The 17,573-nt window shown below is 47.9% G+C and overlaps 1 protein-coding gene and 1 pseudogene across 1 annotated transcript in view; one reads left to right on the plus strand and one right to left on the minus strand.

Moving 5' to 3' along the window:
• The first annotated feature begins 1,904 nt into the window (after positions 1 to 1,904).
• Positions 1,905 to 17,573, plus strand: part of ITGB2 (integrin subunit beta 2) — a 198,822-nt gene continuing 183,153 nt past the window's right edge. Inside the window, exon 1 of the mRNA XM_056533711.1 lies at positions 1,905 to 2,024. Coding sequence (XP_056389686.1) covers positions 1,920 to 2,024 — 105 coding nt within the window. The 5' untranslated portion in view covers positions 1,905 to 1,919. The remainder of the gene's footprint in view (positions 2,025 to 17,573) is intronic.
• On the minus strand, positions 4,718 to 4,809 carry LOC130290008 (U2 spliceosomal RNA; annotated as a pseudogene).

Below are 17,573 nucleotides of genomic sequence, written 5' to 3' on the forward strand. Positions count from 1 at the left end.
CAGCTGCCCATGGCAACCAATCAGATCACTTCTTTCATTTTTAAGAGGCCTTTTCAAAAATGAAAGAAGCAAGCTGAAGCAACTTTTCCTGCTTCAGGTTTGGATAAATCTCCCCATTGTCTATGGGAGTCCCGGAGTACAGGCATCAGCCGTAACTCCGTCCCCCGTTAGGCGAAACTGCGTCCCACCTCCTCCATCACACCAATCGCCGTCATCCTTCAGCCACAACTCCCTCCTCCCTCATCCGAAATTCCCTTGTCCAAGACTCCGTCATGCCTCGGACGATTCTCCCTCAGATGCAACTTCCTGCTGCATAGCAGAGCCGACGCTGCACAGTATGTATTGCAGAACCCGTATAGCAGAGAGCCGACATTGACTCGACTCTGCTACACGGCAGGAAGGTTTTTCGTCTGACGGATTACGGGAGTTTCGGAGGAGGGAGTTACGGCTGACGACTGACGATGTCCTAAAATGGACACTGTACGGGAGATACCCAAGTACATCACACGGGTATGTCTGGCACTCCTGCTGTCTGTCGCTTCATGCTGATGTATGAGAGGGGGCCCCATTCTGGAGATCATGGGGGATCCTAGTGGTCGGATTCCCCCTGCAGTGCAAGCAACACTGAAAGCAAATAGATTCCTATAATAAAATCCATAACAGTGTTCTGCTTAGATTTTAGGTTTTGAATACTGCAACCACCAAGATTTGTGCCTAAACAAGAGTAACCACTAGTTATGGACTGTAATTGTTGCAACCACGAAGAACTTTGCCACCTCATAAGTAAAGTTACAGTCTGCATCAACCTGTTTGTCCAAATTACTACTGTGATATTCCTTTGAATGCACCCTGAATGCCACTGCTCCCTGCCCATTACAGTAACACAACTGGAAGTAAAGCGGTTCCACTATTTTTAATGATTACACTCAACCTTTTCATACATTAACTTTTTTGGCTTCTTCATTATGACACAGATGGTGTTCTTCATAAAGCATCTGTTAATGTTTTCATATTAATGCTATCTTGAAAGGACTGAATTAAATAATGTATTTTACATTTTATATGTCCTATTGTACAAAAGGGCTTTGAGCAATCAAGTGGTATATCCAGCTTGCTAAAACTACAGAATGCCTTCTTGTTTATGCTTTTTTTTTTATAGAGTTCTTCCTGCTCTATAACATGATTTTTTTTTATAGCTGAGGAACATGCTCTCGAATCACCCAAAGTGCAAGAAAAAGTGCCGAGTAATGATTTTAATACAGTGATCACTCCTTAACCCGATTTGCACACTGCAGGTGCATATGGGGATTAATAACATCAGGACAGAGTGGCCAGTTTGGCACTATTACACGTGGAATTTTAATTACCCACATGGAGTGAATAACACTGGAATTTTAATCTTTTTTGTTTGATGTGTATAATTGGATTTAATAAATATTTAGCTTTATATGGGAATAGGGTATTTTTGGATCACCTTGGTTATCTATAGGTTCTTATTGTGAATATACCCACCATATATTGGTCTCTTGAGTATTGAACACAAAAAAAATGTGCACAAAGGATGCGGTCTATCGCAAGCCTTTCTCCGACAGGATAGAGGCCAGGGCCGGATTAACGTAGGGGCGGATGGAGCGGCAGCTCCAGGCCCCTGCGTCAAAGTAGGCCCGGCGGCCCGCACAGACCACCGGCGCCCGTGACAATCAGGCCTCAAACTCCCGGCCGCAAATGTCCCACGGAACGAAAGTTTGCGGTATGTGAAATTTGTATTGCTCGACGCCCGGGACATGCAGTTCCGGGCGACGGGCAGGTAACTTCTTCAGGCATTTAACCCTGCTTCAGGCGAGCAGCGTTAAATGACTGAAAGACTTCACTTACCCCGCCCTCCTCCTCCCGGTCTCCGGTTAGCCGGCCCGAGTCTGATGAGGGACGTCGCGCATGTGACGTCCCTCCGCAGACCCACACAGAACGTCAGTGACGTCACTCGTCAGGCTGCCAGCGGAGAGGAAAAGCGCAGCACAGGACAGGTAAGTGTGTCTGTCTGTGTGTGTATGTGTCTGTCTGTGTGTGTCTTTGTGTGCGTTTGTGTGTCTGTGTGTGTGTGTGTGTGTGTGTGTATATGTGGGGGGGGGGGACAATGCTACCTAATGTGGGGAGCCTGTTACTACCTAATGTGGGGAGCCTGCTACTACCTAATGTGGGGAGCCTTCTACTACCTAATGTGGGGAGCCTTCTACTACCCAATGTGGGGAACCTGCTACTACCTAATGTGGGGAGCCTTCTACTACCTAATGTGGGGAGCCTGCTACTACCTAATGTGTGGAGCCTGCTACTACCTAATGTGGGGAGCCTTCTACTACCTAATGTGGGCAACCTGCTACTACCTAATGTGGGGAGCCTTCTACTACCTAAATGTGGGGAACCTGCTACTACCTAATGTGGGGAACCTGATACTACCTAATGTGGGGAGCCTTCTACTACCTAATGTGGGGAACCTGCTACTACCTAATGTGAGAAGCCTTCTACTACCTAACGTGGGGAACCTGCTACTACCTAATGTGGGGAGCCTTCTACTACCTAAATGTGGGGAACCTGCTACTACCTAATGTGGGGAACCTGCTACTACCTAATGTGGGGAGCCTGCTACTACCTAATGTGGGGAGCCTGCTAGTACCTAATGTGGGGGACCTGCCACTACCTAATGTGGGGGACCTGCCTCTACCTAATGTGGGGGGCCTGCCACTACCTAATGTGGGGAGCCTGCCACTACCTAATGTGGGGAACCTGCCACTACCTAATGTTGGGAACCTGCCACTACCTAATATGGAGAACCTGCCACTACCTAATGTGGGGAGCCTGCTACCTACCTAATGTGGGGAACATGCTACCTACTTAATGTGGGGAAACTGCTGCCGGCCTAATGCTCCCCCCCAGAAGTAGCACTTCCATCATCCATAAGCTCATGCTATTACCACACAGGGGAAGGGGGAATGGGGGGGGGGTTGCTGGTAGATGATGATGGTGGTGCTACTTCTGGTGGGGGGGGTGTTGCCGGTGGATGATGAGGGGCGCATTATATGTAAGGGGCACGTGATGGTGGCATTATATGTAAGGGGCGCATGCGACCCAGCCTCACCCAGCTGCTACCTACAGTGGCCCCCAGATAATTTGAGTTTGAGACCCCTGCGCTATCACCTCCGTGCTGCCAGTGGCAGATCCAGGGGGGGCAATGGGGCAATTGCCCCCTGAGATTGTTGCCCCTCCTGTACTATAGCATGGTGGAGTGGGAGCTGTCAGCTCTCCCGCTCCACCATTCCCTCACATTTCTCACACGCTGCTGCATTCTTGCAGTGTGAGCCGCGGGGACGCCATCCACGGCAGGCCAGCGGGATGACGTCACATCATCGCGCTGGTGCCCGGAGATCACCTCCCCGCAGCTCTCACACTGCAAGAACGGAGCAGCGTGAGAGAAATGTGACAGCTGAAGAGAGGTGCTCGGGCGCCATATGGTACAGGGGAATTATTAAAACTTGGGGGGAGGGGGGGGGGGCGGTGTGCATGCACAGAAAAAGGCAAATTATAAGTGAGGGGCACATAACAGGGGGGCATTATATGTGAGGGGCACAGGACAGGGGGCATTATATGTGAGGGGCACAGGACTGGGGGCATTATATGTGAGGGACACAGGACAGGGGGGCATTATATGTGAGGGGTACAGAACAGGGGGTATTATATATGAGGGGTACATGACAGGGGGCATTATATGTGAGGGACACAGGACAGGGGGTATTATATGTAATGGGCACAGGACAGGGGGCATTATTTGTGAGACACATGACAGGGGCCCCGCTGTTATGTGCCCATATAATGCACCTATAATGCCCCCCTGACATTTGCCCCTTACTTATAATGCCCCCCTGTCCTGTGCCCTTCACATATAATGCCCCATGTCCTGTGCCCCTCACATATAATGCCTCCTGAGGGGGCAGGACATGGGGCATTATATATGAGGGTAACATATATACTTTGATTAAAAAAAATGGCCCATCACAATCTTAAGCACTTGGCCCATGATGCTCTTAATCCGACCCTGATAGAGGCCCCCCAACAAACCTTACCCTTTGCCTCTGGACCAAAAGGTACCTGCGAGGTTCCAGGTTTGATGTCCCTTTTCGCCAAAGCTACTAAGGGATCACAAATTCTCCCGGCATCCCCCTGTGCCTTAGCCAAGGTATCTGCCCGCAGAGCCGATAACGGTCGGTATCCTGCCCATGCAGGAGTACCCGGGGTTTTTTCAGGGTGGTGCAGAACCTAATGGCCACACACACCTCCCCTAGACCGCTAGGAAGGACACCCAGAAGGGCTACTGAATCCTAACAATCCTTTGGACACGCAACACGCAAAAAGTGACACAGTGACAAAAAAGAAATAAATAAGTAACTGTGCGCAGATATACTGCCCAGACATCCAGTCGGATCTAGAGGTGAGTGCCACAAGGTGAAGAGTTCATGGTGCCAGTGCTTCCACACATGGGTGAGGCAATACACCCAGTGAGTTTCGGCACCTCGCGGTCACCACTCCCCAAGGCACTAAATTACATCGGCTCTAGACCCTCTCAGCCTCATGGCGGGACCCGGAGGTAAACAGGTAACATCGGTACAGCCGTCGAGCTGATTCTTCAGAACCAGCCCCGGAACTCCCTGGTACACCTGCCCCCTCCATGCAGTATCCATTGTACCTCAATGGTAGAGACTAGACCACTGATAAGAACAGATACTACACTTGATCTAAGCCAAAAGGCCGAGAAGCGATTTCACATTATACTATATCATTGCCCATTCACTTTCTAGAGCAAGGGTGTTTTTTACAACAGTATAAAAAAATGATTATTTACATAATAAAGAGTGACATCACTCCCCGAGTGACAGACACCCAGCGCTTGACTGTCGCATTTCACAGGGTTATAACTCACCATTTCAGTGGGCCTGATACGATCTGGATGACATATCAAAGGTTTTTATTAATGACCGTAACACGTAAGACAAGGTAGCAGCTCTGTTTTAATCCCATATTCTCTACTTGTTTAGCTCTTAATGAGACAAAGATAGTCCTAGGCTAAAATATTACAGTACTGCATTGTACGGAGACCTATGAAGAATGCTGTACTATTAAATTCACTTAAATTTCAAAAGCTAGTAATGCATAATGTTCTGATATAATAAGACGCTCATATGTAACTCTGAAATCCAGGTAATGCTACTGATTTTAAACACTTGAAGCAGACTGTTTGTTCATTTTTGGAAGTAAAACGCTGTAAGAAAAAGTAGGTACAAAGAAAGAAAACAAAGATTAAGAAAGATTTAATATTAGCTATGAATACCATATGTTGCAGGTCATTTTCAATATGGCATATCACACAGTTTGGTACATACGTACATAGATTGCCAAAAGACATATGAAAGATCCTGTAATAACATAGGAAACCCACAAGTTTTTACCTTACTTTATGAGATTTCTAGCCAAAATAAGGAAATAATCAGATGTATGCTTCTTTTTTATTATACAGTATTACAAGTAATTTGCTTATTTTGCTGCTGCTGAGGCTATGATTAAATGTTGGGGCTAATTTGCAGTATAGTAACTAATTATCACATGCGTTTTTGCTACAGATTTGCCGAATTCGCTGTAAAAATCACACTTTACCATACTTATGCAAATCAAGGTAAACCACATCACTTTTATCACAATTTCGGTCATTTGTTGTATAGTTACAATGGCACTAGCACAATTGATAGACATTGGTTCAGATGAACTCAAATATTACATTACATGAAGATTACATACTTTCTGAACAAAATTTATTAGCGACATATTCAGGAGGCGTAAACAGAGATAACATAAACCTCTACTTCAGAAACCTCTTTAGGCAGGGTTCTTACCGAGAAATCTCAGGCTGACATTTTTCAAATCAGTTGGTGCCTGGACCACACTGACATTGCCGTTCCTGTAGGCGGCAATGTATTCCACATGGGTTCTGCCATAAGAATGACCAAGATAGTTCTTTCGGTGGTGGAATTTCAGTGGTGGTCGTTTAATTCTGGTAGTGTGAACTGTGCAGAAAGAAGGTTGGGCCCGGGCCCTTTGCATGACACTGCCACTCAGCATATCACCGGCTAGAGCGGGACATTGTTGCGGCCAGCGATTTGACAGGACCGCTTGTTCACTCAAATATTGGCCGGTGTAAAGGGGCCTTATAGGGGTTGTCCATGGAATTACCTGCTGCATTCCCAGCACTTCACTCCTGCCATCTCATGTACATATAATGTCCAACTGCCACACAATGTCTTCGCAGCGCCGGCAACATCGTACATCTATTGGATATCACTTGCAGGCATGGTTTTGGCCACATTCAATTATTGCAATTTTGTATCTGCCCCCTCTCATCTCAAAAGGTTACTTCCAAAACATGCGCAGGGCGTAAGTGGACTGTCAGGAAACCAAAAAGTTAGAACTCTCTTAAGTGACTAGATAGATAAGGCAATGATGAGAGCATAATGCTGATACCAAGCTTGGGAATGGGAATGATCTTGTTAACCAGAGACTAAAAAGACTTGTAAAGAAGTGGGGACATTTATCATTGTTTGCTTTGGTAAGCAGGTTCTGTAGGCATTTTTTATTTTTTTTTTTGCTTTGGTTTTGCTCATGTATGACCAGGGAGCCAGTTTCTCCCCCACTTTAGCCAATCTCTACATGGCTTTCTGGGAAGAAACACATCTGTATGTTTATCTATTATGGGCATTGAAAAAGTATCCTGTCCTCTGCGAGGGGGAGACTGGCATCACAAAGTTTTGATGAGAGATGCATTTTGGATTTTAAGATTACAGTCACGTTCTCCACTTGGTTTAAATTTTTGTCAAGATTTGTATTACGTTTATTAATATATCTATTTGCTACTATACTCTAAATGTACGTATTTTGTTTTCATCCAATCAATACGATGTGACACCTAGTAAGAGTGAGTTGAGCTTTTCATCCTTTTTTCAGCTCATTGGATGAAAACGCAACATGTGAATAGAAATAGAAGAAAATCAAAGAGACTTGCACTCACCATCCACGGACTTTATTGGCTGGAGTACGGGCACATACAGCGGAGGCAGGGGCACAAACGGGACAAATTTTTTGCGCTTGAGAGCGCTTCTTCGAGCTGGTGTGTCACACACCGGCTCGAAGAAGGGCTCTCAATCGCGAAACAATTAGTCCCGCTTGTGCCCCTGCCTCCGCTGTATGTGCCCGTACTCCAACCAATAAAGTCCGTGGATGGTGAGTGCAAGTCTCTTTGATTTTCTTCTATTTGGATTACGTCTTGCTACATGAGTGTTACGCCGAGCGCTCCGGGTCCCCGCTCCTCCCCGGAGCGCTCGCTTCACTCTCCCCGCGGCAGCGCTCCGGTCTCGTCCTCTGACCCGGGGCGCTGCGATTCCGCTGCCAGCCGGGATGCGATTCGCGATGCGGGTAGCGCCCGCTCGCGATGCGCACCCCGGCTCCCCTACCTGACTCGCTCTCCGTCTGTTCTGTCCCGGCGCGCGCGGCCCCGCTCCCTAGGGCGCGCGCGCGCCGGGTCTCTGCGATTTAAAGGGCCACTGCGCCGCTGATTGGCGCAGTGGTCCCAATTAGTGTGTTCACCTGTGCACTTCCCTATATCACCTCACTTCCCCTGCACTCCCTTGCCGGATCTTGTTGCCTTAGTGCCAGTGAAAGCGTTCCTTGTGTGTTCCTTGCCTGTGTTTCCAGACCTTCTGCCGTTGCCCCTGACTACGATCCTTGCTGCCTGCCCCGACCTTCTGCTACGTCCGACCTTGCTTTTGCCTACTCCCTTGTACCGCGCCTATCTTCAGCAGCCAGAGAGGTGAGCCGTTGCTAGTGGATACGACCTGGTCACTACCGCCGCAGCAAGACCATCCCGCTTTGCGGCGGGCTCTGGTGAAAACCAGTAGTGGCTTAGAACCGGTCCACTAGCACGGTCCACGCCAATCCCTCTCTGGCACAGAGGATCCACTACCTGCCAGCCGGCATCGTGACAGTAGATCCGGCCATGGATCCCGCTGAAGTTCCTCTGCCAGTTGTCGCTGACCTCACCACGGTGGTCGCCCAGCAGTCACAACAGATAGCGCAACAAGGCCAACAGCTGTCTCAACTGACCGTTATGCTACAACAGTTACTACCACAGCTTCAGCAGTCATCTCCTCCGCCAGCTCCTGCACCTCCTCCGCAGCGAGTGGCCGCTCCTGGGATACGCTTATCCTTGCCGGATAAATTTGATGGGGACTCTAAGTTTTGCCGTGGCTTTCTTTCCCAATGTTCCCTGCATCTGGAGATGATGTCGGACCTGTTTCCCACTGAAAGGTCTAAGGTGGCTTTCGTAGTCAGCCTTCTGTCCGGAAAAGCCCTGTCATGGGCCACACCGCTCTGGGACCGCAATGACCCCGTCACTGCCTCTGTACACTCCTTCTTCTCGGAAATCCGAAGTGTCTTTGAGGAACCTGCCCGAGCCTCTTCTGCTGAGACTGCCCTGTTGAACCTGGTCCAGGGTAATTCTTCCGTTGGCGAGTATGCCGTACAATTCCGTACTCTTGCTTCAGATTTGTCCTGGAATAATGAGGCCCTCTGCGCGACCTTCAAAAAAGGCCTATCCAGCAACATTAAAGATGTTCTGGCCGCACGAGAAATTCCTGCTAATCTACATGAACTTATTCACCTAGCCACTCGCATTGACATGCGTTTTTCCGAAAGGCGTCAGGAACTCCGCCAAGATATGGACTCTGTTCGCACGAGGCGTTTCTTCTCCTCGGCTCCTCTCTCCTCTGGTCCCCTGCAATCTGTTCCTGTGCCTCCCGCCGTGGAGGCTATGCAGGTCGACCGGTCTCGCCTGACACCTCAAGAGAGGACACGACGCCGTATGGAGAACCTCTGCCTGTACTGTGCTAGTACCGAACACTTCCTGAGAGATTGTCCTATCCGTCCTCCCCGCCTGGAAAGACGTACGCTGACTCCGCACAAAAGTGAGACAGTCCTTGATGTCTACTCTGCTTCTCCACGTCTTACTGTGCCTGTGCGGATGTCTGCCTCTGCCTTCTCCTTCTCTACAGTGGCCTTCTTGGACTCTGGATCTGCAGGAAATTTTATTTTGGCCTCTCTCGTCAACAGGTTCAACACCCCGGTGACCAGTCTCGCCAGACCCCTCTACATCAATTGTGTAAATAATGAAAGATTGGACTGTACCATACGTTTCCGCACGGAGCCCCTTCTTATGAGCATCGGATCTCATCATGAGAGGATTGAACTTTTGGTCCTCCCCAATTGCACCTCGGAAATTCTCCTTGGACTTCCCTGGCTTCAACTTCATTCCCCTACCCTGGATTGGTCCACTGGGGAGATCAAGAGTTGGGGGTCCTCTTGTTCCAAGAACTGTCTAAAACCGGTTCCCAGTAACCCTTGCCGTAACTCTGTGGTTCCTCCAGTAACCGGTCTCCCTAAGGCCTATATGGACTTCGCGGATGTTTTCTGCAAAAAACAAGCTGAGACTCTACCTCCTCACAGGCCTTATGATTGCCCTATCGACCTCCTCCCGGGCACTACTCCACCCCGGGGCAGAATTTATCCTCTCTCTGCCCCAGAGACTCTTGCCATGTCCGAATACGTCCAGGAGAATCTAAAAAAGGGCTTTATCCGTAAATCCTCCTCTCCTGCCGGAGCCGGATTTTTCTTTGTGTCCAAAAAAGATGGCTCCCTACGTCCTTGCATTGACTACCGCGGTCTTAATAAAATCACGGTTAAGAACCGCTACCCCTTACCCCTCATCTCTGAACTCTTTGATCGCCTCCAAGGTGCCCACATCTTCACTAAATTGGACTTAAGAGGCGCCTATAACCTCATCCGCATCAGAGAGGGGGACGAGTGGAAAACGGCATTTAACACCAGAGATGGACACTTTGAGTATCTGGTCATGCCCTTTGGACTGTGCAACGCCCCTGCCGTCTTCCAAGACTTTGTCAATGAAATTTTTCGTGATCTGTTATACTCCTGTGTTGTTGTATATCTGGACGATATCCTAATTTTTTCTGCCAATCTAGAAGAACACCGCCAGCATGTCCGTATGGTTCTTCAGAGACTTCGTGACAACCAACTCTATGCCAAAATTGAGAAATGTCTGTTTGAATGCCAATCTCTTCCTTTTCTAGGATATTTGGTCTCTGGCCAGGGACTACAGATGGATCCAGACAAACTCTCTGCCGTCTTAGATTGGCCACGCCCCTCCGGACTCCGTGCTATCCAACGCTTTTTGGGGTTCGCCAATTATTACAGGCAATTTATTCCACATTTTTCTACCATTGTGGCTCCTATCGTGGCTTTAACCAAAAAAAATGCTGATCCCAAGTCCTGGCCTCCTCAAGCAGAAGACGCCTTTAAACGACTCAAGTCTGCCTTTTCTTCGGCTCCCGTCCTCTCCAGACCTGACCCTTCCAAACCCTTCCTATTGGAGGTTGATGCCTCCTCAGTGGGAGCTGGAGCTGTTCTTCTACAAAAAAATTCTTCCGGGCATGCTGTCACTTGTGGTTTTTTCTCTAGGACCTTCTCTCCAGCGGAGAGGAACTACTCCATCGGGGATCGAGAGCTTCTAGCCATTAAATTAGCACTTGAGGAATGGAGGCATCTATTGGAGGGATCAAGTTCTCCTGTTATTATCTACACCGACCACAAGAACCTCTCCTACCTCCAGTCTGCCCAACGGCTGAATCCTCGCCAGGCCCGGTGGTCTCTGTTCTTTGCCCGATTTAATTTTGAGATTCACTTTCGTCCTGCCGATAAGAACATTAGGGCCGATGCTCTCTCTCGTTCCTCGGATGCCTCAGAAGTTGAACTCTCTCCGCAACACATCATTCCACCTGACTGCCTGATCTCCACTTCTCCTGCCTCCATCAGGCAGACTCCTCCAGGAAAGACCTTTGTTTCTCCTCGCCAACGCCTCGGAATCCTCAAATGGGGTCACTCCTCCCATCTCGCAGGTCATGCGGGTATCAAGAAATCTGTGCAACTCATCTCCCGCTTCTATTGGTGGCCGACTCTGGAGACGGATGTTGTGGACTTTGTGCGAGCCTGCACTATCTGTGCCCGGGATAAGACTCCTCGCCAGAAGCCCGCTGGTTTTCTTCATCCTCTGCCTGTCCCCGAACAGCCTTGGTCTCTGATTGGTATGGATTTTATTACTGATTTACCCCCTTCCCGTGGCAACACTGTTATTTGGGTGGTCGTTGATCGATTCTCCAAAATGGCACATTTCATCCCTCTTCCTGGTCTTCCTTCTGCGCCTCAGTTGGCTAAACAATTTTTTGTACACATTTTTCGTCTTCACGGGTTGCCTACGCAGATTGTCTCGGATAGAGGCGTCCAATTCGTGTCTAAATTCTGGAGGGCTCTCTGTAAACAACTCAAGATTAAATTAAATTTTTCTTCTGCATATCATCCCCAGTCCAATGGACAAGTAGAAAGGATTAACCAGATCTTGGGTGATTATTTGCGACATTTTGTTTCCTCCCGCCAGGATGACTGGGCAGATCTCCTCCCATGGGCCGAATTCTCGTATAACTTCAGGGTCTCTGAGTCTTCCTCCAAATCCCCATTTTTCGTGGTGTACGGCCGTCACCCTCTTCCCCCCCTCCCTACTCCCTTGCCCTCTGGTCTGCCCGCTGTGGATGAAATTTCTCGTGACCTTTCCATCATATGGAGAGAGACCCAAAATTCTCTCTTACAGGCTTCATCACGCATGAAGAAGTTCGCGGATAAGAAAAGAAGAGCTCCCCCCGTTTTTTCCCCTGGAGACAAGGTATGGCTCTCCGCTAAATATGTCCGCTTCCGTGTCCCTAGCTACAAGTTGGGACCACGCTATCTTGGTCCTTTCAAAATTTTGTGTCAAATTAATCCTGTCTCTTATAAACTTCTTCTTCCTCCCTCTCTTCGTATCCCTAATGCCTTTCACGTCTCTCTTCTCAAACCACTCATCCTCAACCGTTTTTCTCCCAAATCTGTTCCTCCCACTCCTGTTTCCGGCTCCTCGGACATCTTCTCGGTCAAAGAAATTTTAGCTGCCAAAAAGGTCAGAGGGAAAAATTTTTTTTTAGTGGACTGGGAGGGTTGTGGTCCTGAAGAGAGATCCTGGGAACCTGAGGACAACATCCTAGACAAAAGTCTGCTCCTCAGGTTCTCAGGCTCTAAGAAGAGGGGGAGACCCAAGGGGGGGGGTACTGTTACGCCGAGCGCTCCGGGTCCCCGCTCCTCCCCGGAGCGCTCGCTTCACTCTCCCCGCGGCAGCGCTCCGGTCTCGTCCTCTGACCCGGGGCGCTGCGATTCCGCTGCCAGCCGGGATGCGATTCGCGATGCGGGTAGCGCCCGCTCGCGATGCGCACCCCGGCTCCCCTACCTGACTCGCTCTCCGTCTGTTCTGTCCCGGCGCGCGCGGCCCCGCTCCCTAGGGCGCGCGCGCGCCGGGTCTCTGCGATTTAAAGGGCCACTGCGCCGCTGATTGGCGCAGTGGTCCCAATTAGTGTGTTCACCTGTGCACTTCCCTATATCACCTCACTTCCCCTGCACTCCCTTGCCGGATCTTGTTGCCTTAGTGCCAGTGAAAGCGTTCCTTGTGTGTTCCTTGCCTGTGTTTCCAGACCTTCTGCCGTTGCCCCTGACTACGATCCTTGCTGCCTGCCCCGACCTTCTGCTACGTCCGACCTTGCTTTTGCCTACTCCCTTGTACCGCGCCTATCTTCAGCAGCCAGAGAGGTGAGCCGTTGCTAGTGGATACGACCTGGTCACTACCGCCGCAGCAAGACCATCCCGCTTTGCGGCGGGCTCTGGTGAAAACCAGTAGTGGCTTAGAACCGGTCCACTAGCACGGTCCACGCCAATCCCTCTCTGGCACAGAGGATCCACTACCTGCCAGCCGGCATCGTGACAATGAGCTGCACCACCGCTGTCCACACTCACGCCTTACCTGCATTGCTATTACACCACTTCCTCTTCGTTCTACCCTAGTTTTGCAGTGCTGGATCCGCACCTATCTAGTTATTGCAACATGTGAATAGGTTCTTACTATTTTCTGTTTTCCGTTTTTTAACTGTGCATATTGTTTCATTTTACTTATCATCAGCTCTGCATTTCTCTAACTAGATCACACTGATTGGTTTTCACATCTGTATTTTGTGTGCAGCAATGATATATAATGTAAGTGTGAATTAACCGCCATTTCCATAGAATGGAGGTTCCGAGTCATGTGAAATGCATACATACCTAATTACATAATAATAAGAATTACATCAAGATATGTGAATAATACAAGATTCCTTACGTTTATGTATTATTGACTGAACATATAGATATATATATATATATATATATATATATATATATATATATATTCAACTGGAAACTAACATCGATTAAATTTAACACGTTCACCTGAATAATGATGTCATCCTCACTCTTCCGGAACCTCCGCCATCCCACTGTTCCCATATCCAGGCATGTGAGTTCATTCCATGCTGGTCTAGAGTATAAATAGGATGCATTTGGCATAAAAACCATATGGTTCAAAACGCGTCGGCATTTCTGCTATGCTTTTAAACCACCCCATTTTTTGAAGTTCAGCATTTTAATTTTTATTAATAAATTTTTGGACTTTTACTCATACTTTTTTTTGGGAGCTTGTTATTTTCACTTTTCCACTTGAGGACATGTTCACACCAAGTATGCGGCATGGATACCTATTCCGTGCTTTATGAAACATCATAAGTTCTTCCAATTAGCATATCTACAGGTGGTAAGCAGTTTTTTTCCCATATATTGACTTGACCTATTTATTATACTATCAAAGGGTGTTGATAAATTTGTCTTACATAAGCAAAAAAAAACTATAAATTACTTTAGAATGCAATTTTTTTTAGCATACATAAGCAAAAAACAATAAATTACTTCAGAACACCACTTTATAACCCCAGCTCAAGTCGCAGCTGTGAAAAATTTGTGCTATATACATATGTGGTGTGCCACTATAGTGGGTAGTGGCAGGGCCAGGGGTGTTGCAGTGAGTGGTGGGATCAGATGTTATTAACCTCGGGGGTCGGATGGTATTAACCCCTATGTGTTCGTGATGCCAGTGTGGTTTTGGAACACCACACACCCGGATTCTCCGCTATCCCATGGGCTAGTAGTGAATAAAGAGTCAACAACCAGTTGCAGGTAAATGGAGGCTTTACTGAATAGAAGACAGGTGTAATTATCTTCACAGCCATTGCCAGATTGTCCCAGAGACGTGATCAGTACCCAGATGAGCTTGCAGTCTGCTGGACCAATACTTGTAATTAACTTGACTTGGACTTGTAATTTAGACTGGACTGTTATTAGACTGGACTTGACTAACTTCAGTGACAGTAGACATAGACTTGACTTACTGGAGAGTTGTAGCTTTGTGGTACTCCAGATGCTGAACACTTGTCCTGAGGTTCTCTGGTAGCTGCTTCAGCAAAGACTTTGATGTTGTAGCTATGAGCATATAACTCAAAGAGAGCTGGTAGCTAAGAGACTGAATTAAGATGGCTGCCCCTTTATATAGTGAGTGGGCTGAACTAAAGCCCATTGGTCAAGCTCTTGGTCATAGGTTAAAGCTGGTGCTCTCTGGGAGTACATGTTGCAACAAACCATAAACCAGTGTAACATAACGTGATCAGGCTTACTCACAGGTCCTTGGAGTCCTCCAAAGATCCTATATCCTATCTATACACTAGAATGCACCACGTTTAATAGGTCAGCAAGATAACATACAGGGAGTCCCTGCATGGGAGCCCCTAAGTCACTGAGGGACTCTACCTGACAGGGCCAACAGGTAGTACAGGACTAGGTACCTGTAGTGGGACACCACAAACCCCTCCACTTAACAAAAGTCGTCCTCAATGTAAGGTTCTGTCAGGCTTGAGGAACGAAGTAGCCGTGGGGCCATGTGCAGTCCTGAGGCATTTTATGCACAAATGTCCATTTCAGGCTTTTGATAAAACAACAAACAAGATTAGAACAGGATTGAAGGTTAGAACAGCATTGCGAACAGGATTTTATGAATGGAATTACGAACAGGATTTGTGAACAGGATATTTTGGAAAGGATTTTTTTTTTCTTTATAACCTGTACATATATATATTGAATTGTAAGGCAGTGGCGTTGCTAAGGTTGGTGTCATCCGGTGCGATAGAAAATGGTGTCACCCCATACCTACCCCCCCCCCCCCCAGTAAGGTGAGGACGTGGGGTTGGCAGGTGGTGCACATGCAGCCGCGCATATGAGAACCTTGGGGGGGGGGGGGCAGGGCCGGGCCAAGGCATTGTGCTGCCTGGATCCAAGAATGTAATGCTGCCCCCCCCAATGACAGTTTATCTCACTGCTCCCCCCAATGCAGTGACCATATAAAGGTATATACCATCTGTACACAGGATATATATACCATGTGAGTGATTATAAACAGCACCATATAGAGGTATATACCAGCTGTATACAGATCTGTATACCATAGTATAAGTGATTACAATTGCATTTAGGAACTCACAGTTACATGTTTTCTGATCAGCATCGTCCTCTTTTCTTTTCTTCTCCATCCGGCTCAAGCCGCCATGATGCCTTCTTCCAGACAAAACTTAATTCCTTTGCATTTTTCCAGTTCTCTCCATTGCCAACCACACCTTTGCCATTTCAATTCCAAACCCCCACCCCTTCTGAACCATTTCAATTCCCCCTTCTGATCCCCTCTTTGCCATTTTAATCCCCCTCCTCCTTCTGATAGGGGGAGGGGAAGAAATGGCATGGGGGGGGGGGGGGTAATTGAAATGGCATAGGGGGGATTGGGAATTGAGATGGACCTTCTGATCCCCCTGTGCATTTCATTAACCCGTCCTCCCCTCTGTGCCATTTCATTAACCCCCCTCCTCCCCCTGTGCCACTATATTAACCCCCACCCACCTGTGCCATTTAATTTACCCCTTCAACAACTCCAATGATGGTAGTTGTAGTTTAGCAACAGCTGGGGGCACCCTGTTCCTAAACTACAAATCCCATGGTGAGAGTTGTAGTTTAGCAACAGCTGGGGGCACCCTGTTCCTAAACTACAAATCCCATGGTGGGAGGTGTAGTTTAGCAACAGCTGGGGGCACCCTGTTCCTAAACTACAAATCTCATGGTGGGAGTTGTAGTTTAGCAACAGCTGGGGGCACCCTGTTCCTAAATTACAAATCCCATGGTTGGAGTTGTAGTTTAGCAACAGCTGGTGTAAAAATGCCACCAGCCTCCTGTTGCATGACTACAACTCCCAGCATGCCCTTACAATGAGGACATGCTGGGAGTTGTAGTTTTTCCCCTTTGCTTTTACTTACCTCAGTCAGGACTGGTCCGGATAAGTTCGGTAGGGTTGCAGCGGCAGTGACTGACTCCTCTATGGGCGCGCACGCTGCCTCATGCTTTGATCAGGCCCACGCTCAGGCCGGCCGCCGACATGAAGTGAGCTCACGTCACTCTCTCCCAGGCAGCCACCGCGCGGTGCTTTTAAAGTGCCAGTGGCTGCAGCGCAATCCCCGGACACCGGAGGGGGGGGGGTGCTGCCGGCCGTGGTGTCACCCCCTCCAGGCTGGTGTCTCCTGGTGCGCTCCGCACCCCTCGCACCCGGGTCGCAACGCCACTGTTGTAAGGACCTTTCCTATGCACTTTATAACTGGACTATGCATCTTGACTATGCATTTTATAGCTGACTATACACAACTGATACTTTTGACTATGCATTTACTGACTTGCATAACTGTTTACTAGATATGACAGGACATTTTTGACTATGCATGTGACATACTATGTATGTGATATACTGTAGACGACTAGACATCATTTACTAGACGTTATATCACTGTACATGACTAGACATTAGATACATGACTTTGTATACACAACTAGACTTATGACTGTAGACTTATAGTTGTGGATTGGGTTGCCAGAGGCTCTCCCAATGTCTTGGCTACTGGGGTCCCTTGGCATAAAACACTTCTCCCCAAAACACTATTTTTACTTTATGCTAGACATTTCTATGCTAGACATTTGATACAGATAACACTTTGACATTCATGTTACCTTTACTGTTTATGTGCTTTAGGTTAGTTTCAGGAATACTTACTGGCCAGGAAAGTTTCCTGTGCACGACCAGGATGATATATGACATTAGATACATTAGATATGTTACTGTTAGTTAACTGTGTAATGTGAGTAATGCAGCTACTTTACGTGGCTGAAGTATACTTGACTTATGTATACTAGATTCTACAGTACAGTAGCATACTTACACATACTATTTACATTTGTTTGTACTTTAGTCCCTGTATCTAGCAGGCCTCTCCCCTCATGTGGACTGTTGGGACCTATGCAGCACCATTTCTGGAGATTCTGGAACAGCAACCTCTTCAGGAGCTCTTGACTCTGCTGGGCTGACAATAGTTTCTTCTCTCTCA

Source organism: Hyla sarda, chromosome 8 (genome assembly GCF_029499605.1).
Source record: "Hyla sarda isolate aHylSar1 chromosome 8, aHylSar1.hap1, whole genome shotgun sequence".
NCBI lineage: Eukaryota > Metazoa > Chordata > Amphibia > Anura > Hylidae > Hyla > Hyla sarda.